At 43.9% G+C, this 27951-nt stretch overlaps 2 protein-coding genes across 4 annotated transcripts; one reads left to right on the top strand and one right to left on the bottom strand.

Annotated features, from left to right (window-relative positions):
• The first annotated feature begins 198 nt into the window (after positions 1-198).
• On the top strand, positions 199-9516 carry LOC114781507 (tartrate-resistant acid phosphatase type 5-like). 3 transcript variants are annotated; one of them, XM_028967949.1, is made up of 7 exons: positions 199-309; positions 557-666; positions 849-1039; positions 2028-2155; positions 2230-2421; positions 8586-8733; positions 8813-9516. In XM_028967949.1, the coding sequence occupies exons 2-7, from the start codon at positions 594-596 to the stop codon at positions 9101-9103; spliced, it is 1023 nt and encodes a 340-aa protein (XP_028823782.1). In that variant the 5' UTR covers positions 199-309; positions 557-593; the 3' UTR covers positions 9104-9516. The 3 variants fall into 3 exon arrangements, with proteins under 3 accessions (XP_028823782.1, XP_028823789.1, XP_028823774.1); XM_028967956.1 differs by lacking the exon at positions 199-309 and having other exon boundaries at positions 491-666; positions 2070-2155; XM_028967941.1 differs by lacking the exon at positions 199-309 and having other exon boundaries at positions 491-666.
• Positions 9517-10108: 592 nt separating this feature from the next.
• On the bottom strand, positions 10109-13854 carry f3a (coagulation factor III, tissue factor a). Its single transcript, XM_028969672.1, has 6 exons — positions 13643-13854; positions 13460-13568; positions 12952-13145; positions 12686-12870; positions 12052-12217; positions 10109-10731 (listed from the first exon to the last, which is right to left on the bottom strand). Exons 1-6 carry the CDS (start codon positions 13704-13706, stop codon positions 10589-10591), a joined length of 861 nt encoding a protein of 286 aa, XP_028825505.1. The 5' UTR covers positions 13707-13854; the 3' UTR covers positions 10109-10588.
• Positions 13855-27951: the final 14097 nt, after the last annotated feature.

Below are 27951 nucleotides of genomic sequence, written 5' to 3'. Positions count from 1 at the left end.
TATCAATCACGCTCACTATTCTGTGCGAGTGGATTATGACCACGGCCTCGGAAATGCAGGGGAAAGGTCGCGCATAACGCTTTATTGCTTTTTACACAATATTTCACAAGGTTACAAGTCCTTCTCGGTCAAGCCTGCAAATGAGAGTTCAAAAACAAGTCGCTGGTACTTTCTCAGACCCTCTTCATGGTGTTAATGTGTAACGTCAGGCTGGCAGGGATTACGGTGGATTAGCCATTAAAATTCAGTATTGCTGAATACAGCCAGAGTAACCCGCTGCTCTTTATTCAGACCCAAAATGCAATAATGGTGAGTGTCTTTATATGTCGGTTTGTAGTCTTCGAAATTCAAAAGCTGTGATGCCAATTTTTCCTACGGATCGAGTGAACTTTGCGTTTTGGCCTTTTTTTTCAATCAGGAAGTAGTTTTTTTTCTTTGCTCTTAGTTGAACCCACAGAAACGTTTCCTGTGACCAAACAATAAAGAAACTGATAGTGGTGTGTGGAGTCATATGACAGCCCAGGTCCTTCTGTGTTTCCTGGTTGCTTGGTCGCAGGTTGTCGCCGCCGTTTGCCCATCCTGAGCCCGGGTCCATGGGTGGGTTCGCATTTCTGGTCGTGGCATATCTGCTGATGACATGGCCCCGCTGTCAGCCACAAAAACAAGGTATGGCGTACTTTCAAGTGTCCTTACTAAACAATGGTTTCGTGTGCCTTCGCCTCCATTTTACTGTTCCACCCTAGTCCGTGCGCCATTCGAGCTCTAGTTTCACTGCTGAGCATCTGATACTGACTGTTAACCAAGCTCTGGTACTGAAAGGGTCTTCGATGCCGACCTGTCTTCCTCAGACTCTCTGCGCTTTGTTGGAATCGGGGACTGGGGCGGTATTCCAGTTCCCCCCTATTACACACTGCACCAGCTGTCCATTGGACAGGAGCTGGGCAGGCTGGCGAAGACCATGGGCCTGGATTTCATCCTCGGCCTGGGGGACAACTTTTACTTTAACGGAGTCACTGATGTGGACGATCACCGTTTTAAGGCAAGTTGCATCACCTCAATTGTCTCTGAGAAACATGTTGCATGACACATTGGCTTACTTTAATGATCAAAAAGATATCGTGTTTTCGCGGTGTGGCAGGATTTTGCGGTGAAAGTTGTTTCTTACTCAGACTAGAATTCAGACTGGTTATTCAGGTTCATCCATTACTTGACAACGAAGTCTTTTTTTTTTGTTTGTTTCTTGTCTCTTCTGAAGCCTGCTGAGTTGGATAATTCTAATCCAGTTTAGTTTTTTTGTGCCTAATATTTTGCACAGACACAAATGGCCCCTGCCCCCACCCTTTAATGTTGCCATATTAAACACCTTTGTAAAACGCTCTCTTTGTATCCGCTGTTACGCACCTGTAAGGCGTTCTGAAATACAGGCAGTGTTCAAAGAGACGGAGCCCATATCACAGTTGTGCGTAACACAGTTATAACTCTTACACCTGCATTGACAAGACATTTTATTAGGTTTCGGGTCAACAAATTCTTATATTTTCTCCACAAAGATCAGGAGGAAACAGGAGAAGCAGCGACCTCTTGTGGCGCAGAGTGACCACTGGTGGAAAAGTCTGTGGAAGTGACATTTAGTTAAAATTTACATTTACATTTACAGCATTTATCAGACGATCTTATCCAGAGCGACTTACAATCAGTAGTTACAGGGGACAGTCCCCCTGGAGCAACTTAGGCTTAAGTGTCTTGCTCAGGGACACAATGGTAGTAAGTGGGATTTGAACCTGTGACTCATAGGCAAGTGTGTTACCCACTAGGCTACTACCATCCAAATGTCACTTCAAATAAAATACACACAGATTGCATAGTACAGTTGCTGTTGCATTCTAAGATTTCCATTTGTATTTTAAGATCATTTTAATTATATATTCAAAACAAAGCATAATTTCATGTCCAAAAATGTCCAAAGTCTGGCTTAGGGACAAAGGCAATGCAGTGCATTTGACTGTGATAGACCTCTGTCTCCTCAGGTGACCTATGAGAATGTGTTCTCTCACCCGGACCTCCTTCAGGTTCCCTGGTACATGGTAGCTGGAAACCACGATCATTTGGGAAACGTGTCGGCCCAGGTTGCCTACTCCAAACTATCTGAGCGATGGTGAGCACCACATTGGATCTTTCAACAACCGTACGGAAGCGTGCATTTACTATGTCTCTCTCTCTCATCTGCAGGCATTTCCCTGATCTGTATTACGAGCTGAGGTTTAACATTCCGGGGACAAACGTTTCGATGACAGTCCTGATGATTGATACCATAGTTCTGTGTGGAAACACCTACAGCGAGGATCAGCCCTCTGGCCCAGAGAGTAAACTTGCTTCAGAGAAGCAGCTGAACTGGATCGAGGCCAGACTGAAGAATGCCAGGTAAGCAACACAATGACAGATACATACAGCGCATCGCTTTTTCCACACTTTGTTATGTTACGGCCTTATTCCAAAATAGATTAAATTCATTTTTTTTCTCAGACTTCTACACACCCCCTAATGACAACATGAAAAAAGTTTTATTGAGGTTTTCATTGAGAAAGTGAAGTGAAGTGTTTGTCACTTGTGATACACAGCAGCACAGCACACGGTGCACACAGTGAAATATAATTTTAACCATCACCCTTAGTGAGCAGTGGGCAGCCATGACAGGCTCCCAGTGAGCAGTGTGTGGGGACGGTGCTTTGCTCAGTGGCACCTTGGCAACCTTCTGATTGCAGGGTCTCTTTCTTAACCGCTAGGCCCCCACTGCCCTAAGCGCCAGTACATAAGTATTTGCCGCCTTTGCTCAATACTTTGTTGATGCACCTTTGGCAGCAATTACTTTTGGAATATGATGCCACAAGCTTGAATTAATTAAATTAATTAAAGCAATTAAAGTGAAGTGATTGTCACGTGTTGCACAGCAGCACAGCACACGGTGCACACAGTAAAATTTGTCCTCTGCATTTAACCCATCGCCCTGAGTGTGCGTCCTAGGATGGTGCCTTCTGGGACCATGCAGCCCCTCTCGCTGCACGTCCCTGAGGGCAGAGTGGCCAGCGTCCTTCCCTGCACCACGCAGGGATGCGGCCCCGGAGCCTCCGGCAACCGTTCCAGGCACCCCAGGCTGGTGCCTTCTCGGCACGTGCAGCCCTCTCTCACTGCACGCTCCTGGTGCCAAGGTGGGGGCATTGCCCCTTCTGCGTCCGTTGGGACAAGCAGGCCCTCTTCCTGCCTGTCCCAGCTGGGTCCTCATGCCTACCAGGGGGCTCTATGGCGCTCCACCCCTCTGGAGGTGGACACAGGCCAATGCCTGGCCCGCCCTCCTCACCGGCTACCAGAGGACCCAGCTCCATCGCTTCCCCATCCACCCTCCCCTCAGGAGGAGCCCCCAACCCATACTGCACCCCCCCAAAAATTTATTTGGGGGAGAACCCCCCCCCCCCCCCCCCCCCCCGACTGGACTTAGGGGTACCTTGGGGCTTGTCCACCTCACCTTGGACCAGCACATTTGGGTCAGGAACCTCCTCCCTGGGGTTCAGCTCCACGGCTGTGTCGCCATCTGCTGGACAAAAAGAGGGAAAGTGAGGGGCGACATACGGACACAAATGCCACGCACACACAGACAGAGACAAACAGAAGAGAGGGTCGTCTGGCTCCCTCTCTGGGCTCTCTGAGACCTCCTCAGATGGCACAGCCAGGATCTTGGGAGGCGTGACCTTCTCGCTGCCCGCCAGTGCTGGGTCTTCTTGCCCCAGATCCTGACTGGCGCTGAATGTAGTGGAGGGACCGAGTTTGATCCCTGGCTCAGGCTCTGGCCGATCAAACTCCGCCCTCAGTCTCTCCAGAAAGTCATGAAAACCCATTTGGTCTGTCTGTCCCAGGTCCCAGCCCCATGCTGGCCCAGTCAGACATGTGAGGATGGTGGTGATCTTATCCGTGTCTGAGAGGGAGGGAAGAGCAGCAAAGTACACGCCACAGGATGTTAGAAAAGACTGGCATGTACCTGCTGCCCCACTGAAGGGACATAACATTGGTAGGTCCCACACAGGGCTGGGCGCACAGCTGGAGAATGTGGTGGGTGTGTAGCGTGGAGGGTGATGGATGTCTTCTCCAGAAGGCGGGGTCCCCAAGGACCTCGCGACGATTGTGAGCGGGCGCGATGGGCGGAGCCATCCCGGACCCGACCGCCCAACTCGCGTCTCCAGTGCTCTCGTCGTCTTCGTCCGTGTCGTCCCAGTCCACGGGGAACCTTGGCAGCAGAGCGCAGGGTTCCTGGCTTGACATGGCGAAGATCGTGGGGTTCGCATCCTCTGCGCGAACAAATAACAACGGCGCGATGGCCGGAAAGGGAAATAAAGGGGGACAACGTAAACAAACCCGCAGGCGTGTGGCGATTGCCAGGACTCAGAACGCAAAGCAGAAAACTCAAGTTCACGCAGAGTCCAAGAAAATGTCGGAGCTCCAGTCCTTTATAGGCTGTCTGGATTGGGTCCAGGTGGCGTCAATCCTGACACAAACATTGTGAAAAACAGCATTTGTGTTGATCTCAAAACTTTGGCCCACGACTGTACTATTTAAAAAAAATCACGTTTGAAAGAGGTAATAAATTACATTTAATAACAATGATAAGTCACGCTTGATAAGGGCAACACGACATTAATGTAGTGTTTTGGGTGGTAGTAGCCTAGTGGGTAACACACTCTCCTATGAACCAGAAGACCCAGGTTCAAATCCCACTTACTACCATTGTGTCCCTGAGCAAGACACTTAACCTTAAGTTGCTCCAGGGGGGGACTGTCCCTGTCACTACTGATTGTAAGTCGCTCTGGATAAGGGCGTCTGATAAATGCTGTAAATGTAAATGTAAATGTTTTGATGGTGCAAGCCACTCATGTTAACTTTTCTGCCAGATCTGATGAAGGGACGTGTTAATGATTCATTTCCACCAGGAGTGAACCTGAACTGCACTCCTTCACCTCTTTACATCTGAGCATGTTTTCTGTGCACACAGGCACATCTAATCTGAGCTGAATCAGGTGTTTGATCGCAGCTTTGATGGAGCTTTTGATGAGCTGTATGGACTGTTGACCCCAGGGCTCCCGTTCAGCACATGGTCTAGATCTGATCATTGCTGGCTTTTAAGGTGTGGCCAGTTCTAATCTATAGGAACTGCGAGCCATTTTGGAGGTAACAGGGCAAGTTTGAGGCTTGGGGAGTGAAGGAGTGTCGAACAGGCCAGGGCTTTTACAAACATGCCCTGAAATCCTTACATTCCTCTGCTGGGACTCAGGCACTCGAGACAAAACACGGCCTTTAATCTCCGGCATTAATGGGCATGGCTTGCTGCTGTTTACCTAAAAACTCCCTGTCCAGACTGCTCCCTGCAGTCATTGGGACTGTGTTTGGATGGAGGTGGTAGGGGCGTGGAGAATATGGGTGACAGGAACATAGCAGCTCCTCAGTTCACTGGTGTTCAGATTGAAAGTGACAAGGAAATTGCATTTCAACTTGGATGCTGGCGGATCTCTCAGGCACTGACTGCCCAGATCAACATTCACAATTGATTAGTTTAACTTGGTACCCACCCAGATTGCCCATGACGTTGTTACAAATTGCCGGGATTTAATTGAGGTTCCATAGAAACACTGAAAAGAAAATTATTTTACTTTTGACCCCTTTTCAGGCTTTTTAAAGTGCATTGAACGTGTTCAATGGAATGTTCAGCAAAAAAAAAAAAAAAGGGCTTCTCCTTCGTAGCTTTGGCTCATGTGCATGTTTGAGATGTGTAAGTCGCTCTGGTAAATGCCATACATGTACAGTGGGTTGCAAAAGTATTCGGCCCCCTTGAACTTTTCCACATTTTGTCACATTACAGCCACAAACATGAATCTATTTTATTGGAATTTCATGTGAAAGACCAATACAAAGTGGCGTACACTTGAGAAGTGGAACACAAATCATACATGATTCCAAACATTTTTTTTACAAATAAATAACTGAAAAGTATTTATTCAGCCCCCTAAGTCCATATTTTGTAGAACCACCTTTTGCTGCAATTACAGCTGCCAGCCTTTTAGGGTATGTCTCTACCAGCTTTGCACATCTAGAGACTGAAATTCATGACCATTCTTCAGTTTAGATGGACAGCATTTGTGAACAGAAGTTCTCAGATCCTGAAACAGATTCTCCACTGAATTTAGATCTGGACTTTGACTGGACCATTCTAACACATAGATATGTTTTGTTTTAAGCCATTCCATTGTTGCCCTGGCTTTATGATTAGGGTCATTGTCCTACTGGAAGGTGAACCTCCACCTCAGTCACAAGTCTTTTGCAGACTCAAAGAGTTTTTTTCCCAGATTGCCCTGTATTTGGCTCCATCCATCTTCCCATCAACTCTGACCAGCCTCCCTGTCCCTGCTGAAGAGAAGCACCCCCAGAGCATGGTGCTGCCACCACCATATTTGACAGTGGGGATGGTGTGTTCAGAGTGATGTGTGGTGTTAGTTTTCTGCCACACATAGCATTTTGCATTTTGGCTAAAATGTTCCAGTTTGGTTTCATCTGACCGCTTGAACAGTGCTCCATGGGATATCTTTTTGTAACCTATGTCAGGATCCGGTCCGAAATGGGGGTTACTCCGGTCCGGGTCAGGATCAGGATCCGGACCGGAGTTTCATTGTTGTCCTGTGTAATGTTCCCTAATCGTTTTCACCTGTGTTAATTGTATAAAGCTGCCCTGTTCGTTTCTGTCCGCTGTCAGGTCTTTGAAGTTATGTTCCATGTTCACCAGTGTCTTCGTCTCGGATGTCTCCCCTGTCCTGTGATTCACTAATTAAACCCCTGTTCCGTGATGTCAGGTGAAAGCGTCCTTCATTCCTCGTCACTCTTCGTCCTCTCCGTTCACCCGCCGCGTCATGCCCGCATGGACGTGACAGAAAGACCTGACCCACATTTGGACGCCACCTGACGCAGCCCCGCTGAGATCGGAGGAGCCGCGACTCGCCGGGAGGACGCCGCCAGCTTCCTTGTCCCTGGCCTTCCATGGCTTCATTCAGCAGGGTCCCGACCCCTGCCTCTCAGTCCCGTGTCTGGCGGCGTTGAAGGTGAGGAGCGGCCATTCAGCGGGGCGCGCCGGAGACTGACAGGGAGCGGCGGACGCATGCGGACGGTGGACGAGGTGCCGGTACCACACTGGCCCGAAGCCGTCTGCACTGAAGAACCGCCGCTCGTCCATCATGAATACTGGACCATTCGTTCATTCAGTCATTTATCATTCTGCTCTGTTCATCTCATCTTTTCCGGTTTTCGAATCGATTCCATTCGATTCCTCCTGTCCACTCGGACCATTTAAGACTGTGTATGGACTTTTCCCCCCTCCTTCATGGACTGCTCCGTCTGGCCCGCCAGGTGTCGTGCCATAAAAGGGGGGATTCTGTCAGGATCCGGTCCGAAATGGGGGTTACTCCGGTCCGGGTCAGGATCAGGATCCGGACCGGAGTTTCATTGTTGTCCTGTGTAATGTTCCCTAATCGTTTTCACCTGTGTTAATTGTATAAAGCTGCCCTGTTCGTTTCTGTCCGCTGTCAGGTCTTTGAAGTTATGTTCCATGTTCACCAGTGTCTTCGTCTCGGATGTCTCCCCTGTCCTGTGATTCACTAATTAAACCCCTGTTCCGTGATGTCAGGTGAAAGCGTCCTTCATTCCTCGTCACTCTTCGTCCTCTCCGTTCACCCGCCGCGTCATGCCCGCATGGACGTGACAACCTAAGCCTGCTTTAAATTACTCAATAACTTTATCCATGACCTGTCTAGTGTGTTCTTTGGACTTCATGGTGTTGTCCCCACACTTCCGGCGACCCAGCAAGTGGCAGCCTGTTACGGCAGCTCTGCTAATTTCTTATTTTGTTCTCTTACTTTTTTGTTTTATAGCTGCTGCTATTACCTTCTGCTTCTATCCACAATGACAATTGCAATTTCCCACTTGTGGGACTAATAAAGGTTGATCTTATCTTATCTTGTTGCTCCCAATATTCTCTTAAAAAACCTCTGAGGTCGTCACAGAGCAGCTGTATTTGTACTGACATTAGATTACACACAGGTGCACTCTATTTAGTCATTAACACTCATCAGGCATGTCTATGGACAACTGACTGCACTCAGACCAAAGGGGTCTGAATAATTACGCATACCCCACTTTTCAGTACCCTTTCACAAGGATAACCAGCTCCACACTTCGAAAGTTGTTATCCACAAACCCCATTTAAACAATCAACCAGTCAGTGCTGATTAGGTATTATTTGGGTGGTGTTCCATCATCAATACAGAGACACAGATGCTGGTGGGTTTTGGCCTTGTGTTGGGTGTATCACAACCTTTATTCCATATCTAGATCTTCTCCTAGCTATGTCAGTTATTGTGTTTGGGGTTCCCATCAGACCTTGAACACCAGGATCTGATGAATTCCTAGGGTTAGGGTTAGGGTTGAATTCACCTGATTCCTAATTATCCTAATTATCCTAACCCTAACCCTAATTATTGTGGTTGATTCTTCCCAAGGTCAGAGTATGTTGTGGTGGCTGGCCACTACCCTGTGTGGTCTATCGGCCATCATGGTCCTACAAAGTGTCTTGTGAAAAGGCTGAGGCCACTGCTGAAGAAGTACGACGTCACAGTGTACGTGAGCGGCCATGACCACAGCATGCAGGTGAGGTTTTAATCCCCTTCCATAAAAATGGTTCTTAGGATGGCAACAATTTCATGGCAGGTGTTTCTGTTGTGTTCAGTTTAACCAAGAGGATGATGGGAGTGCGTATGTCATCAGCGGGACCGGCGACTTTGTAATAGACAACACGTCTCACAGCTCTGACTTCCCTGCGTCCTGGCAGCGTTTTTCCAACATTATCAACGAGACAACCGGTGGATACGTCTCATTTGATGTCACGCCAGACAAAATGATGATTAACTACATACAGACTAATGGGAAATGTGTTTTTCAGACGTCTCGACCGAAACGCACAGTCAAAGGTCCAGCTACACCGAACCGGCTCAAAGAGTTGCACAAAAATTCAACTTAACAGCCAGTAAGGGGTTGGACAATACATAATATTTTCCCCACATTCATTTATCAGGTTGGATACTGTTATCTGCTGTACTGTAAGTTTTATATACTATCATTGTGTTGCTACTCATCAATAATGCTTTGATTCTTATGCTACATTTGTAGTATCACTATAACACAGTTATCGTGAACATTTTAGGTTATTTTAGGTTATGCATTATTTAATTTTTATGTGTTGTAAGCTGAGTTTATTTGAGTGAAAATTTTTATTTATGTGTATGTTTTCTAGGTTTTATACTTGATCACAGAAGTTATAATTCCTTACTTTTCACCAACAGAGGGCGATCAATATGTGTGTTATAAATTCCAGAACTTACTTCTGAGTCATGACATGGGTGTGAAGAAACAAATAAATTATTAATAAACATATTAAATATGAACATGTTTTAATTTCTGTGTTTAAAAAAATATAAATTCCATATATTACCAGGTTAGTACCAGTGTCTACAGGATGACTATGGTCTACAGTCATGCTTTTCTGGTCTGGCTAACTGACCTGGCCTATATATATATAGTCTACTATATACACACACATGTATATACAGTACAGGTCAAAAGTTTGGACACGCCTTCTCATTCACGCCTTCTCATTCATGACCATTTACATTGGTAGATTCTCACTGAAGGCATCAAACTATAAATGAACACATGTGGAGTTATGTACTTCACAAAAACCTGGCCTCCACAGTCACCGGACCTGAACCCAATCGAGATGGTTTGGGGTGAGCTGGACCGCAGAGTGAAGGCAAAGGGGCCAACAAGTGCTAAACACCTCTGGGAACTCCTTCAAGACTCCTTCGTCACCTGAAAACCATTTCAGGTGACGACCTCTTGAAGCTCATCGAGAGAATGTCAAGAGTATGCAAAGCAGTAATCAGAGCAAAGAAACTAGAATATAAAACATGTTTTCAGATATTTCAACTTTTTTAGTTAAGTACATAACTCCACATGTGTTCCTTCATAGTCTACCAATGTAAATGGTCATGAAAATAAAGAAAACACATTGAATGAGATGTTGTGTCCAAACTTTTGGCCTGTACTGTATATATCAGATCTATTTCCCTTTAAAAAATAAAGAATTTAATAGGCTTAGTGTAAATCTAATACAAATGTCCCCACGCAAAAATAAATAAATAATGCATCATATACAAAAACACCTATTAAATATAATGATTTAAGACAACACATTACTATATACATATCCCAAAAGTTATGAATAGTCATCCCAACAGTAGAGTTTTCAGCGTACCTAGATTAAAGTCAGCATCAGATTTAACGCCATACATGTAATGTAACATGGAATGGATGGTTTCACAGAAACCAGAAAGACGATTCCAATGTCAGACAGTGGAATGGTGAACGAAAGCAGCCCTCACGTTGAAACCAGAGGGAGAATGTCAGTACCAGGCCTTCCCGAGAGTACTACAGATGGACTTGTTCATCACACGTGTTTCAGGGGCACGTCCTCTGCTGTGCGCTTCTTCTCTTTCCTCTGGCGCTTGCAGCACACCACTCCGATCACGATGGCGAGGACGACTGCGAGGATCAACGCGATGCCACCGACAATCACGTTCAGGCCATATTCTGTAAGGGAATGTGTGAAGAATTATTACAGTGCTACGTTCCAGCAATCCTCTCTGTTTTTAACATACTCGAAAATTGTCATTTTGGAGATTTCAGTCAGGGGTATGAAATCAGCACAGCAGACCCCTCTCACTCACAACATACTTGTCCTGATTTGCAGGTACTGTGTGCTCCTGCCCCTGTCATTGTTTCTAAACAGAACAGTGATTCACGGTGGTTCCCGCTGTTCTCAGTACATCTCCCAAAGCCTTTCCCGGAATTAGCACAGAAGAACAAACTAATCCTCCTCACGTCACCCCTGCCCCCTTCCCCAGAGTGCACCAACGGTGGACAATTATCACCCTCCCCGGTGTGCAAAATGGACCAGACCAGGAGTAATTACTGATAACACAGCCTCCCAACAGCACCCATTTAGCTCCCTGACGATGGCAATAAAAATCTAAATAGCCTCATGGCTTTATATGCAGCCAGCCAGCTACTGGGTGCATTTTAAAAAAGCACACATTTCCATTATTGAATATCACAGATCCCAGAGGCGGAAAGTAATACATTTAATTGACTCATGTTACTGTAATTGAGTAGTTTTTGTGAGTAATTTTTTTTTAATAGGTAGTTTTACTTTTAGTCAATTACATTTCTATCCAAGTATTTTACTAACATTACATTGGACGTCCAATCAACAGCCTAGAAGTTAAAGAAGCGGACCCGTAATTGGAAGGCTGGTGGTTCGAACCCCAAACTGCCAAGGTGTCACTGAGCAAAGCACCGTCCTCACACACTGCTCCCTGGGAGCTTTTCATGGCTGCCCGTTGCTCACTAGATGGTTTAAATGCAGAGGGCATATTTTGTTGTGCTAAATTTACCAAACCCTCAAGTAAACTTTTTTCATGTTGTGTTGTGTAGAATTCTGAGGGGAAAATAAAATTAATCCATTTTGGAATAAGACTTGTGGAAAACGTGATGGGCTGTGAATACTTTCCGGATGCACTGTATATGCTTTTTGCCTGCCTATTCCATACATTACATTGCTACATTACAGCCTATACATTCCATACATACAAGGGGCATGGCACCTTATTTCATTTCTTATATCAGCAGTCAACGTGCTCATCTGATATATTTATGTTTGCTATAGAAAGAACAAAAAGCACAGTTTGAAATAAGGAATTGTTCACAGTTTTGGATACTTTGATTTTGGCTTTATTGAAAGTAATTAAGTAACTTTTACTCAAAGTAAATTTTAAATTAAGCAATTTTCTACTTTTACTGGTTACTTTTACTTTTACTTGAGTCGGATTTAAGCAAAGTAAATGATCCTACCGTCCAAGAACCCCTTTTCCCCAGGGGTGCACTGGTCGCTGCTGGGCTCTCCCAGCTGTTTGTTCAGTTGTCGGGATGGGATGTATGCCTGCACGCTGACACAGTAACTCTCCCCTTTGTCCACGTCCGTCAGCTCGATCTGACTTGTTCTCGTAACCTTTGTTTTCTGTGGACGAAACATGAACACATGAACGCTCGATTCTGATTGGCTGGTAGACTTGTATTATAGCTGTGTAACGCATCGGCTGCAGCATTTGCATTTAAGTCACCTTTCTAAGTTAGGAAGAGGAGTGATGTGACCTCTGCGACTTTTGAAATATTCATTTCATCAGCATGTTAGCAAACAAAATACACCAGACATTCAACCAACACAATCCATGTTCATTTAGCAGGGCCACTGCTGAGGACCTCTGTCAACATGAACTTTATATAAGCTTTATATAGTCAAAATAAAAATGGATAGTATGACATGTAATAACAATAAATATTGCCAATGAACCACATTAAGATATCCCTTTATAATTCTGTAGCAAAAATATTTAAAAAATATATCTATCTATCTCTAACAATAACCAGTTTTATATATATATATCTAAATAGCTGTGTATATTGCTTTTTTACATGACGTTCTCACCTGGCCGGTGCTCTTCGCTCTCCTGTAGGTGACCTTGTACTGCAGGTCATTTTTAAAGATGTCCCGAATGTTCATGTTCTCCCCTCTCTCATTCTGCACAGCAGTGAGGGGGTCCGTTATGTACAAGGTGATCACGCCGGTGTCCTTGCTGACTTTGTATCTGAAGTCCGGTTTTCCGATCTGAGCTGAAGGACAGACGGACAACAGGCTGTAAGCACATTTTTCTTAGTAAAAATTGTGTCTCGCCACTATGAGGCAACACCTACTGTCTTTGTAGGGACAGAATGGCTCCGAGCGGGTGTACGGGAACTCTATCAGGTCTGAGGTGACCCCCGGCAACGGCTCCGAAAGCACTTCAGCTATGTACACCGAATCCAGGTTTTTCAGGGAGCGGGTGAGGTCGCACTCGGTCTTCGCCGTCCTGATGCAGAACGGGCTCCTCTCCTTGTTGTGTGCGGGCCTGCGAACACGGACAGAGAGAAAAAAAACAGAGAACGTCACTCGGCAGGCCTGCTGCAGCAAGCCTGGGGTTTCTGAAGCCACGAACAATCAGACAATTAAAAAAAAAATGATAAAAAAAAAACCTAAAGTTTAATTTCACTTTCATCACGTCCAAATGTCTCCACACAGTATGATTACATAATTCCCATTTCAGCCTAATAATTCCCCTTAATAAAACATCTCATTAATACAAATGCAAATGGTAGTTAATTGCTTGTTAGAATATAATTAGAATATAAATATTAAATGCAACTGATCATGTAGTATTCTTACATGTAGTATTCCACCGTGTGCGAGTAGTTCACCGGTCTCGGACTCCACGTTAGCAGCGTTTTGAAGTTCAGGGACAGCCAGGACACGTTCTGGGCTCTGGGGAAAGACCCTGCACACGAGAGAGGACCGTCAGCGTTCTTCCGCTCGGGTGAAAGAAACGCGCAGGTAACACCCGCTGCTCACCTGAGGCAGGGCGGAGGAGGACGAGGAGGAGAGCCGCGCAGAGACTCAGCGACGCGACAAACATGTCTGCTGCTGGAGGTTTTATTCCGCGCGAGTCCTTCACACGTCGTGTCAAAAAGGAAAGGAGGACCAGATAATCCCGGGCCGGCGTGCGTGTGGGCGCCGCCGCTGCTGCCGCTGCTCTGGAGCGAGATCTGTGCGCGTCGCCGAGCGGCGCGCGTTTTAAGCGGACGCGCGCTGCCCATATATGGCCATCCGATCCCTCGTGGGGGTGGGGGCTTCTGAGTCAACGCAACGGTATGAATCTTAAAAATGCTGGTGGGGGGAAAATGATTAACCTCAGGTTCTGCCTCTGGTCTCCAGACGTGGTCATCGTCACCTGTGGCTCTTAAAGTGAAGCGATTGTCATTGTGAAACACGGTGCACACAGTGAAATGTGTCCCCTGCTTTTAACCGTCACCCTTAGTGAGCAGTGGGCAGCCATGGCAGGGGCCCGGGGAGCAGTGTGTGGGGACGGTGCTTTGCTCAGTGGCTCCTCGGTGGCACCGTGGCGGATCGGGATTTGAACCTTCTGATTACGGGTGCGTTTCCTTAACCGCCAGGCCACCACTGTCCACTATAACGTCACACAACAGTGAAAGTGAAATGATGGAAGGACAGACGGACAACAGGCTGTAAGCACGTTTTGTCCTTTATTAGTAAAAATAAAGGGGCCGTGGTGGCCTAGCAGTCAAGGAGGTGGCCCATGTAATCCGATCCGCCAAGGTGCCACTGAGCAAAGCACCGTCCCCACACACTGCTCCCCGGGCATCACCAAGGGTGATGGGTTAAATGCAGAGGGCATTTAATGGGCATTTATGGGTTAAATGCAGAGGGCATGTACTGTGTGGCAATCGCTTCACAATCACTTCACAATCACTACATTTTCATTGTGATACACACCAACACAGCACACCCTGAGTGAGCAGTGGGCAGCCATGACAGGCGCCCGGGGAGCAGTGTGTGGGGACGGTGCTTTGCTCAGTGGCACCTTGGCGGATCGGGATTCGAACCTTCTGATTACGGGGCCACTTCCTTACACACTAGGCCACCACTGCCCACCTGTAGCAGATATGAGCCAAAATTTACCCAGCATGCCTACAGCAGACTGCATCCATTGTGATTGTCATTGTGAAACCCTGCAGCACAGCACACGGTGCACACAATGAAAATGTGTCCTCTTCTTTCAACCATCACCCTTAGTGAGGAGTGGGCAGCCATGACAGGTGCCCAGAGAGCAGAGTGTGGGGACGGTGCTTTACTCAGTGGCACTGTGGCGGCAACCTTCCAATTACGGGTCCGTTTCCTTACCTGCTAGGCAACCACAGGATCCATTATCAAATGGGTGAAAACTCCAGTCCAGACATTGTCATGTTGTAAATGACTCTGGTAGTTGGAAATACCTGTTAATGATATCAGATGGAATGCTGTGTTCATATGCCTGTCACTTTAAAAGCTTAATTACTAGAAACGACGGTGGCGCTGATTAAAGAAGCAAATTTTACACTAGCACAGTATGCAGAGCATCAGCAGATGTGGGTATATTATTTCAACCTTTGTCAGTGGCTATTCATTTTTTTCTGATTTTTTTCCACTATGGACCCAATACTCACTTACAGCAGGTATGGACCATAATGGAGACCTACAGCATAGTGTTCTGAACAATCAAAAGAGCTGTTCTGGCAAATAACAGTTGTATTTCTGGTAGTGCCTAAAACGTGCTTAGATGTAATGATGTAAATTAAGAGCAACAAATCCACCAGCTAGGACAAACCCATCAGAGACACGCTGGTGGTAGGACACTCGTGAACTCAGCAACCACAAAGTCATGGGTTCAAATGCCACTTCCTACCATTGTGTCCCTGAGCAAGACACTTGACCACAAGTTGCTCCAGGGGGACTGTACCTACTGATTGCAACTCACTGGAAATGATGCTGATTAATCATCATTGACTTGTTTCATACATGGCCTTCAAGCTTCCTCATGTGTCTTTTATTTTGCTGTTAATGCCCGCTGTCCATGCTGCAAAGCACAAAATGAATCGTAGCAAAAAACACATTATGCGTGATGTAACAGTTCCAAAAAAATAAATACAAATCACAGTACTATTTATATGAACGCAAAACTGTTTCCTGAAATGTTCAATAAAAATATACGTACACTTAATATGTGGCATCATTTTGGCTTCAGTGCCAAGGTGTGACCAAATACAGTTATACTAACATAGAAATTTATGTTACTATATAGATGTTACTATAGTGTATTTGTTAGGAATCACCACAATATGTCAAAGATTAATTGCAAAAAGTTTGTATAAAAAATATGTGTGTATATATGTGTGTGTGAGTGTGTGTGTGTGTGGAATGTACCAGGGAAATGCAGAAATTGTGTTATTTCAAATGGGAAACTGAAAGTGAAATTATTATTTTTTTTTTACAATGACAGGGATTAATGAGTCAACATCCTCTACTGTGTATGCTGTCAAGCTTCCATGGCAGCGTATTTGAACACTCATTACACATGTCTACGGTTTGGGAATGACGCTTCAGAGCCACTGGCGCAGTGCGGAATTACCTCCTTGGCCTCTGTAGTAGCACTGAGCTTAGTGCCAAGCAGCTGAATGCTAATGTGCGTAATGTCTGCCTGTGGCTTTGCATGTTAAAGCAATTTAGAGAATAGTGAGGAAATACTTCCCGCACCAAAAGATGGCCGGGAAAGGGCTGCTTTTGGGGAAGAAATGGCTTTTTGGTGATGATGCACGTGGTCCAAAATGTACATTTTTAAAAGAATACCCTATACAATACACAGCACTAGGTTTTTATTATATCGTCCATCTACCCCGAATTCCAGGCCAAAAAAAAACAGCCACCAAGTGACTCATGTATATTCAGCTGTTAATTTAAGTTAGCCGTGGCTAAAGTCTCCGCATTCAAATGCTAATTATGCACAATGACTCGGTCTGAGTCCACGCTGATCCCAGTCAATTGGTGGAGACAGCGGCTCTTCAGACGCAGGCCAAATGCAGCATGTGGCACATATTTGCATGACGACACTCAGTGGGAAGACTGAGATAGAAAGACAAGGATTTGGATGACATCACTCAATTGGTTTCTCCGAGGGTCTCTCTAAATATAGAGTGGACCCACAGCCACCGGTTTCATGTTCTCAGCGTAAAATGTTTTTCCAGGCTTATTTCCTGGTCATGCTTTTCACGTCTAGACTACCCGAATTCCACACAGATTGTTATACCAAATGGGTTTAGTTCATGTCTCATTTGTTCAGTATTGGATGAAAGTTCCTATTTGCTGACATTAACGTGTCTAGAGCCTGACTTACTCACTCAATCACCATCCATAACCACTTAGTCCAAAGCAGGGTTGCATTAGCACATCTTGGGAAATGGGGTGAATGCTGGGGACTCACACACACACACACACACACACACACACACACACCATTCAGTCACACATCCACACCTAAGGTCGCCAGTTCAAATAGTGTGAATGCCTTTGGGCGACCTGGATCAAATCCGCGCCAACATGGGGAGAGCATGCAGAATACGCACACACAAAAGCTGGGGCCGGGACACGAACTCTCAACCTCCACGTTGCTGGCCGACGTGCCACCACAAGGCCCGGTGGTGCAGATGTATTGATTTATTTGTTTATTTATTTAGCCAAAAGATGTCACATATGAATTCTTAGGAATGACTTGTTGGAATCTTGGTATTTTAATTGTGAAACAGCTGATAATCACCCAGGCTACCATGCAAACTCCAGGTCACCTTGGTCTCTTAATTTTGTTGCTTTTTTCAGAACACAGCAAATGATCAAAGAGCTGTGAGTTTCCTCAGAGAGAGGGGGGGGGGGGGGGGGGGGGGGGTCAAGGCTTTCCCTCGTTTCATGCTGAAATGTGGGGAAGTGCCAGAGGTGCGAGTCCGAGTGCAGGTTACCACCACAAATGATAAGGTATTCCTGGAAGATATGTAAGACAATGCAACGCTAGAAAGACACTGTGAACTCTGTAGACATAAATCACACGACCTATCAACGTCATTACAAATTCAAATTCAAGGCTGTAGTCGTAAGGAGCTCATGGCTCAAGTGTTGATGGTCAAACCTTAGACTAAAAATGGTAAATATCAAACACATCAACTCAATTAACAGAGTAATAAATATTACCACCAGACACTTTGATCCTGAGATGGATCAGTGGAATATGTGACATTGCCTCCATTTTGATCCAATTCAGAAAAATTATCTTTGTGTTTGAACAAAGGCAACATTGAACCATCCCGTCTCAAGAGCACAAACAGTTAATGGAGAAATAGTTTTTTAATAAACAGCTGTAATAGTGTTCGTAATGGTGTTCCTCTCCGGGACGTCCCTTGAATCCAGAAGCCACTTCATCTTCCATGTTCTGAAGCTAGCCAATCTCTATTTAGGATTCAGGATTCGTGTGATTGGTTCTCTGGGAACTGGACAACGGTGTCAAAAGAATATCCTTCCTATTCAGCCGCAGATGATCTGTATGCATATACAGTCAGGGGAAAAATGGTTTGAACCCCTGCTGTTCTGGGGTTCTAAGGTGAAGTGTGACTATAAGCTTCTCATCTCATGATATGATAATGCGCAAATAGGTATGTGACCTGCTGATCAGTCTATAATTTCAATGGAAGGTTTTTGAACCATGAAACACAAAACAATAACAAAAAAGGTTATAAATTAATTAGTAAAATCAGCAGGTTTGAAATATTTTTTCCCTGACTATATAAAACATAAAGTAAAATTCCGACTTACATACCGGAAATCCAAATGTTTCTGCATGCCTAGTGTATGTAGATATTACAGGACAATTAAGTAAATGCATTATTTGGACATAGTGTGACTATTACAGATATAACAGAGCACCCAGTGTGTACGTTCTGTTGGACACACACAGCGCTCAGAGTCCAGCCTCCCAGGGTTTTCATTTGGTCTGAGGGGTCTGAAACCCTATAAATAGAGGCTGCTGTCGCTCACATGTTTCACGTTGTATTCCCAGACGAGCCAGCATTCTGGCTCCAGACATCCCTTTGTTGGGAGAAGAGGGAAATCCTAAACTGATGTCTCATGTGGGTGTACACAGGGACTTCCTGTTTTCCTGCAACTTACATGTTCTGAGATTCTTAGGTGAACTGTGACTATAAGCTTCTCATGTCATGATGTGATAATCTGCGAAAGGGGGTGTGACCTCTAGATATGCTTGAGCTATTTGAACCTCTTACTATTATGTACAGCATCTTCTTTTTCAATTTTGACATCCTGTATTTTGAGAGTCTGCTATGAATTAAAAGTTGTACAGAACATGTTCAATTTTAATGTTTTAATGGGGGTTGTAAGTTTAAGTGCCAATACAGTTTGTTATACCCTAAGTGAGGCTCACACATGCATTCAGCAACTCAAACGTATACTTCTCAGCTAAATATATATTTTTTTGCAAAAGCAATTATGTTTACTGCTATTGTTTCTGTCAGATAATGTTATCAGGTGACCTCACTGCGTTGTATGAAAGTATGAAATGAAGCCTGGATAATGAGAAAGAGACTGGTGATGTGTAGAGTCAGAGTGCAACAATTATTTCATTACATGAAATCAAAAGCACACTAGCATTAAGATGAACCATCAGAGACTGACATAAATAAAATATAAATCCATTAAAGGATTGCTTTCCGAATGTGTCATAGCTTTATTCCTGATTGCAATTACAAAATAATTACATTTTTAAGGCATATAATAAAAATACATTGAAATGAAAGTGACAGATAGACAGCAAGGATATGGCTGGATGTCACTATTACATCTGTATTATGATTATAATATGGTCACATCCATGTGATATATTACACACTCAATCATAGTCATGGGAGCTACTTGTGCTTCATGATCTTTCAGAAAAACGTCTCATTGTTGTTTTTGATATTTTGTGGCTTGTGGTTTACTCCAGGAATGAGATGCGTAGGAACGTGTCTAGAACAAAATGTCTGGAACACAATATCTTTGCATTTGATTGATGATAAATGTAGTAGCTTTTTCTGCAATGAACACAGCTATCGTCAAGCTGAGCCAGTCAAGATAAGCCACCCCACTTCTACAAATCCTGCTACTACCTACATGTTCAAGACACTTAAGCCTATGTGGCTTAAGGGGGTTGAAAGTAAGTAGTGAAAAGAAGGAACGGCAAACATGTGGGCGCGCAGAGCATCTCATGCCCATAAAACTGACTGCTTTATTCTGCAGGCTGGGGTTTAACTGCTAAAGCACATTCTCACATGTCAGACAGATGGCCTTTCACTGGGTACAAAGCAATCGCAGACCACATTCCTTCTCAATTATCACAATTATGGGCTAAATCTGATGGGCTTCACGGCTGACGTGTACGTCCACGAAGTTGGCAAACCTGGCCTGAGAGGCACATGGCATCTGGGGGCCCTAAAGGGACGCTGGCTTTTGTTTTTGCTTATCATCTGGCTCCACGGCAATGACCGATAACGGGCACTCGGCGAGTTCACATTCCTGCCCTTTTTTTTCAACGGAGGCCACAGCTTACATTCACAGGTCTAGGATCAGGACACAAACGAGTGCATGTGCAGAGAAGCAATTAACTGCGGGAAGTCCTTCCCTTTTTCCTCCTGGGCCTTTGTTTGGCTGGGCAAAGTAGAGGGGATTTACTGAGGAACAAATGGGCGGCGCAGCTCACAGGAACCAATCAGAACTAATTGCTAGTGCTAGTTTTTTCCCAGGGGCTGCAACACACCAGGGGTTCTTTCTTCTTTTTGTGCTTGGATCTTTTTACTCCCCATCAGTCAGGGTTGACCAGACTGAGTTCATGCTTATATACTTTCTGTATATCATACATCTCATTTTCTTCACATCACAACATATTATAATATTCATTTGTCAGGCTTTATATAAATGTGTTCCCTTGGAATCTGCTTAAGCCCACATTTTAATATGTATTAGATACAAACTGTCTTTTTATCATCCATTTGAATCAGCAAGTTTAAATTAATCCTTTAGAGAAACAAGCCAAATGGGGAGGAAATGTCTGTCATCATCTCACGCTCTTCCTCTCCATTCCCTTCTGAGAGGCCGGCAAGGGTCGGCATTTGTTTCAGCAGCTGAGAAACACGGGGAAATGCATACACTGTACTGGCGAATTAGGGTTCAGAGCCACAGTTCTGGAAACTCATACCTTATGTAAAAAATGAAAACAAGGATTAAACAGACCCTGTGGGTGTCAAGGGAATACAGGCAATGGTAGAGGTCTGAAGAGTTCACGAAACACCGTCTTGTTTTATACAGACCAGAACTCTTTCCCACAGCATGACAAATGTGTCCAATTATAAAAAAAAAAAGAACAAAAATGTCCTCTGTGATGTTTTTGCCCCTTTCTCTGTATGTGGCTGATTGAAACAACACAGCGTTTCCATCAGACTGGTATATGTTTATTTTCAGGCGGCCGAAAAACAGCAGACCGTGTTCCAAAGCAGCGGTTCTCAGCACAGGCCAAGTGTTCTGGTCACTACAATTTAGTTCCAATGGAGTTTATAGGTAAATTTAAACATGTTTGTGCATCGCAGATTACATAATCATATTGTTTTGACCTTCTTTTGCTCTACATGTCTTGAGGTTCCAGATGAAACAATAAAAAATAGTTATTTATATTTCCAGTATTTTTTAGATGCTATTGATTATATTTAAAAACACTTTGCTCCACCTCACAGTATTTCACATTTGGAACCAGCATGTATAATGTATTGTTCTGGCATGCATAATGAATATGAAAAGAATTTGTGAGATGGATTATTTATCTAACATTAGTTGTTGTTAGTTTACCCGTATTAAATGTTTAGCCGCCAAATAACTACTGTAACGAAAAAAGAACCAGAACTGTTAAATGTCAAACTTTTAACACAAAACAACATGTATCTATATATTTTTAAAAAACACCATTAACCATTCTTCTTTATTTTTCTGGCTGTTCACTAATTAGACGATAGGCTTTAGAAGACTGGAAAGGATTCTAAAAATTCTGTTTTCATGCTGAACAAACCCAAATGAAAAAAATAATCGTTTTTACTGATGAGTGTCACTGACTAATGAAAATGTTTTAGTTAAAGTGGTCATTCCAGGATCTAGAATCTTAAATACGTCTCTCTTCAGTGTTTCGTTTTTTGTCTCTCTGGTCCCTCGTGCCTCGCTGTATGTGACGAAGCGTTGCACACGGCCCTTTTTCATTATGTAATATAGTCCATTCTCTCAGTAAGCCGACCCGCACAATGTTTTCTAGAAGAGAATGAGAATTTTTGGTCTTTTTTAAAAAAAAAGATTGCAGTTTGTTTATTGCTGGGAACGCTTCCTTTCACGTTTTTGCGTCCACCCAGCTTTCAAACCTAATCGCACACATCCTTCCTGCATGAGCAGCAAACAAAACCCACACTTCAGCTATTCATTAAAAATCTGCTGTCCTCATTAGGTGCCATGACTCAAAAAACACGAATGCAGCCTGATCTTTGATCCACAGGCAACTTCAAAGTAATGAAGTTGCCCGGAGCTGTAAAGTAGGAAACCTGCGAGAGCAAACAGATAAGGTGTGACTGCATGGGACATTTCATGCGAAAAAGCTGGACGTGGGCCAAATGTTTTTGTGAGTGTGTCTGTATGTGTGTGCGTACTTTCTCCTGGCGGTTACTGAGCAATGAGAACATTTGCTAGAATAACAATGTGCTTGGACCAATACGGCATCCAGGTCATGTGAATTCAAGGTCTGGTGCTTAATTATCATTCATACCATATTTCCGGACAGACGCATGCTTGATAAAATGTTTCGGACTACTCACTAACCTGGATGTTATCGCTAAACATGTTGCACCATGCTGTGGAATCCAGAAAGAAAGGTGAACCAGGGGGTTTTGGCCTGTTTAGACTCTCCATTCTGCATGTGTATGGGTCTAACTCCCTCATTCCCCGCTGAGATCAAACATGCTCCTGGAAACAGATAAAGATCTCGTCCCGTGCCTGAAGACAAAATTATTTAACGCAAAATGCTGTTAGTACAGGAAGTGACTGTTAGTGAACTGAATATATGCGTACATGTAGAGGCATTTATGTCTAAGGTCTGCCAAGATACAATTAGTGTAAATGAATACAAGTAAACATACAGAAGAAACAATTATGTAAAATATTTTATAGTCAAACTCATTTCACTATACACTGTTTCAAACCTTACATTATGGACTGGGAGTGAATAAGTGAGTGAGAGTGAGTGAGTGAAATCCTGAGTCTGGTATTGTAATAAAGAAGCACTGCATGGTCAGAATCCCATTTCTTTTTTAGAATGTCTCTTTAAAAAAAAGTCCATGACATCACAAATTAAACCACATGTATTATGGTCAACTGACGAAAACCTGAACACTCCATATTTGAACTTATTATTCAGTATTATTTGTTATTATTCAGTAATAATTATTTAGCTGGTTGCATGTAAAAAAAATATATATATGTAAAGATATTTCTACAATCTTGATGCAAATATTGATGTGTGCAATGATATGCATGTTGAAGAGAGTGGAGAGAAATGCTTGAAGAACGTGATGTGAAATTGGAGAGAACATCAGCATTTATTGCACATCTTTTTTCCGATGTAGGATCTCCATCTGTGCGTCTCCCAAGAGGCTTTGCAAGATGTTGCCCTCTCTGCTACTTCGCATGTCCACAGAACCACAACAATTCTGCGACATTGTGTCCAAAAATGTCAAATTCCAAAACACTGTACTTCACATGTGGTTTTAAAAAATATATATAGCCTGTTTGAAGTCTCTCGCTTGGGGGGTTTCAGCTGCAGGGTGGCTCATTCCAGCTTACATCAACATTCAAAATTTCAGCGTAATTGTGATCCAAAAAATAGACCCTTTTTACTCTTCTGGGTATTCAGTCAGTCCACTTAATTCATCACTGAAACCCCCCACCCACCAAGGAATGTTACTAGACTGGCGAGAAAAATAACAAATGGCTACACATCTGGCTAGTTGCGCAGATGTTGCAAACAAGCAGCTTGCACTGTTAAGATCTGATTTTTCCATTTTCAGCCAATGGCTTTTTTACATTCAGTGGAAAATAACAATTACTGTGTGAGAACCTGTTTAAGGTTCTGCAATGGAAAATAAAAATTTCAACTCATCTACGTGCATTTCTTTTTCTGTCTTGATTTATATTACAGGATTTCATACATGCGCTGTGCACTTATTGTGCTCCTCAATGACTAAGCGCTTTAAGTAGCTCAGTAGAGGAAAATTAGATTTTTATAAAGGTTATACGCCAGTATACGCCACACAGCACAATGTTCCTTATCAGTTGTCAAGAATAGCTGCTTTCTATTATTGCCAATAGAATACAGTTAATGCCCTGAAAGACTACAGCACCTCATGTCTTAAGCATATATCGACTGATTGAGTGAGTGAGTGAAATCCCGTGTTTGGATTGCTATTATAACCTATGAAACATTGTCCTTAAAAGGAATATGGTGTCCTTGAAATAGCACTGCATTGGCAGAGTTGCTTTCCTGGTCCACATGAAAAGACGGCACAAGAATACTTAAAAATCTTTTAATTTATGACATAAAAATTAGAGCATTAAGAGAGAATCAGTATATTATGTTCAATGGGCATTTGTGTTATATTTAATTAATGAGTTATAAACATATGATAAATCTATAGAATTAGTCAAGCACTGGAGCATAATGTGTTAAAATACATCTCCTGTAAATGATAAATCTCCTTTTTAAGTGATGCAAACTAATTTTACAGCACATTCTGTACAAGTTGTTGTTGCCTAGCAACAAATTGGCAATATGAAAGCATAAAAAGGGCAGTGGGGGCCTAGCGGGTAAGAAACAGAACCGTAATCAGAAGGTTGCCGGTTCAAATCCCGAACCGCCAAGGTGTCACTGAGGTGCCACTGAGCAAAGCACCGTCCCCACGCACGGCTCTCCGGGCGACTGTCATGGCTGCCCACTACTCACTAAGCTGGTGGGTTAAATGCAGAGGACACATTTTGTTGTGTGCACAATGACAATCACTTCACTTTCACTGCTGCACCAGGGCCAGGAAGATAGTGAAGGACCTCACCCACCCCATCAATGGACTCTTCTCTCTGCTGCGATCAGGGAAGCGCTTTCGCTCCCTGAAGTCCAACACAGAGAGAATGAGGAGGAGCTTCTTCCCGCAGGCTGTCCAAGCTCTCAACAACAGTACATAGAACTCATGCACTTTCACCTCCAATCACTCCGGACTCTTTTGCACAAAACCACTTTGCACAAAACCACTTTGCACATAATCACTTTGCACAAAATGACTCTGCGCTTTTTAGGTCCTTACTGCTCTTTCTTTTATGGCTCTTTCTTCTTTCTTAAACATTGTAAAAACTGTAACTCATTTGCACACCTTCACCCTACCAGTTACACATATTTTATGTTAAAGACGTAAAAGTGTAATACTTGGTTATGTTTGCAATATTTGCATATTGCATATTGGTTCACTGTTTACTTGCAACATTTGCAATACTGTGGTCTGTAGCAGTTGCAGAAAGCATTTCACTGCACATCATACCGTGTATGACTGTGTATGTGACAAATAAAATTTGAATTTGAATTTGATTTTCAAATTGGCTTTAAACTGTTGATGTTTGTACGAACATAGTAAGAACATTGTGTTTTTGCAAGTATTGTCTGAATGTCTCTTAATTGCCTGGTTTGTAGGTGCTGAAAACCACTGGAGAAACTGGTTCAGACCCATCTTACCTCATCTGCACTCGCAGTGCTGTGTAAATATTTGGATTGCATGAACTGCCAGAGGAACAAATAATCTCCTTTCCTTCAGGGGGTGCAGGCTGCAGGAGTTAGGCCACATGTTTAGCCTATAACATTATATCCCACAATGTGAGATGTAAAGCCCAATGTAAGGCCCATTTCCATTAATGACTTTAATTTATGTCCCTCATATCATTACAATTTCATTATGTCTTAGACTAGACTGACACGGCTGCTGTTCCACTGCCGGGCAACAGGGGCAGCAAGGATGACAGAGAGGAAGATGACCTGTAAGTGGAAGGAGACGGGGTCAACAGGAGGCGTAAGAGCCAAGCGTCCATCTTGAACACTGCCCGCTCATTGTTGAGCACACAGACCTTGACCAAGCAAACACTTTTATATCAGACCAAGACATGAGTGAACCACTCACCTGGGCAGGAAGGGTGGTGTTTCCATTCATGGTCATGTTTCTACAAGTTCATTACTGTAATGTTCTGTACAGTAATGTTTGTCCACATCCATGGTGTCTTTGTCCCTGCCCCAGTAAGTCCTGGCCTTCAGCCCTTACCCACTAACCACGCCATGCCCCCTGAACAAAACTCTCCCTCTCACCACATCCCAGTGTGCCCATGCCCTCATGCCCTTGACTCCTTCCATGCTCCTCCTCTCCTATGCCCTACATGCCACTGTCTTCTGCATTCACCACCTTCTGTGTCCTGCTCCAGCCTTCCAGTGTCTCTGCCTCCTTTCTCTGCACGCTTGCATCAGTCCGCCATATTGGCGCCCAGAGACTCCAATGATTACACTGATGTACTTTTTTATGGTAAGGACAGTAAGGACTTTTAATAAAGTCATAAAGTGAAGTTATTGTCATTGTGATACACAGCACTGCACACGATGACACACAGAAATATGTCCTCTGCATTTAACCCATCACCCTTAGTGAGCACTGGGCAGCCATGACAGGCACCTGGGGAGCAGTGTGTGGGGATGGTGCTTTGCTCAGTGGCATCTTGGCGGATCGGGATTGAAACCAGAAACCTTCCTTAACCACTGGGCCACCCCTGCCCCACAATCTAACCCCTCAACCTCTCAACCCCCTCAAACCACCTACCAGTGCGACGTGAGTCTTTCAAACTTCCCCTTTTCTGTGTTTGAAGGCAACATAGCCAGTTGTTTTTTTTTATGTTGGCCTACATGAAACCAGGCTTATGAAATATGTCTGGTCACATCCCCTATATGATGTAGAAGCTGGGAAACTTATGGTGGTTCTCCACATCCTCTGTGTCTGGTGACGTTTACAGAGGTTTTGCAATGGTGTCATGAGAGGGAAAAAAAACCTGGGCAAAAGGTTAGGGTGATAATTTCATATAGTAGATACATGGTTTAGACTGTTTTGTAGCTCTTATTACTTCCCAGTCTGTCTATATGGTGTTTAAATGTCAAATTTATATCTTTCATTTGAACAGTTTTCTACACTAACAGCATTGTGGTGTATTTCAAAATAAATGCTGTCATAAGGTCAAGTATAGATATCAGTTTTTTTTAAGGGTCAAGTGTAACACAATTAATAAACCTATTAAAATAAACAATACATAAAATGCTATTTTATAACAAGACCAGGAACGTTTTATACCTAATGCGTTACCTTATCTGAGCCTCGCCTCAGCTGTGCGTGCCAGCTCAGACATGCCGACCGTTCTGCACTATCTGTTGCAATCACCTGTGCCGATTTTTCGCAAGTGAGAAGTCTGTCGGCTGTGGCTGTGTGTTTCATGTACTTGTGCATTTGGTCCTGCGTGTGAAGAGCTTCTCGAGAACTATTCCACATTACGTAAAATTAACCCATGACGCTACACCAACACCAACCATTTCATTATTTTACATTTTTTATTGTGGAGTCATTTTCATTGTGATACACAGGTGCACACAATGAAAAGTGTCCTCTGCTTTTAACCATCATCCTTGGTGAGCGGTGGGCAGCCATGACAGGCGCCTGGGGAGCAGTGTGTGGGGACGGTGCTTTGCTCAGTGGATTCGGGATTCGAATCGGCAAGCTAATGGACGTCTTCTAAAACATTTGTCTTGACCTGGACTTGACCTTGGTGATCTTGTCTGCCAGGCGGGGACTTCCCCGCAGTCACAATTCAGCCCCATGAACAGATAACGGGAAATCTTTTATATCAGACCAAGACATGAGTGAACCACTCACCTGGAATGGGCAGGAAGGGTGGTGACAACTTTAACAAAAGTTTGGGGTGGTGTTTCCATTCATGGTCATGTTTCTACAAGCTCAGTACTGTAACGTTCTGTACAGTAATGTTTGTCCGCATCCATGGTGAAACAGACACTTCTGCTTTATTATAATGACTTTTCGGTTTAATCTATTTTTTTTTATCCCACGCCCACAGAAACACTCCAT

This window comes from Denticeps clupeoides, chromosome 2, assembly GCF_900700375.1.
Source record: "Denticeps clupeoides chromosome 2, fDenClu1.1, whole genome shotgun sequence".
Classification (NCBI taxonomy): Eukaryota; Metazoa; Chordata; class Actinopteri; order Clupeiformes; family Denticipitidae; genus Denticeps; species Denticeps clupeoides.
The sequence above is the reverse complement of the archived record's forward strand: the minus strand, read 5'-3'. Positions and strand labels throughout refer to the sequence as shown.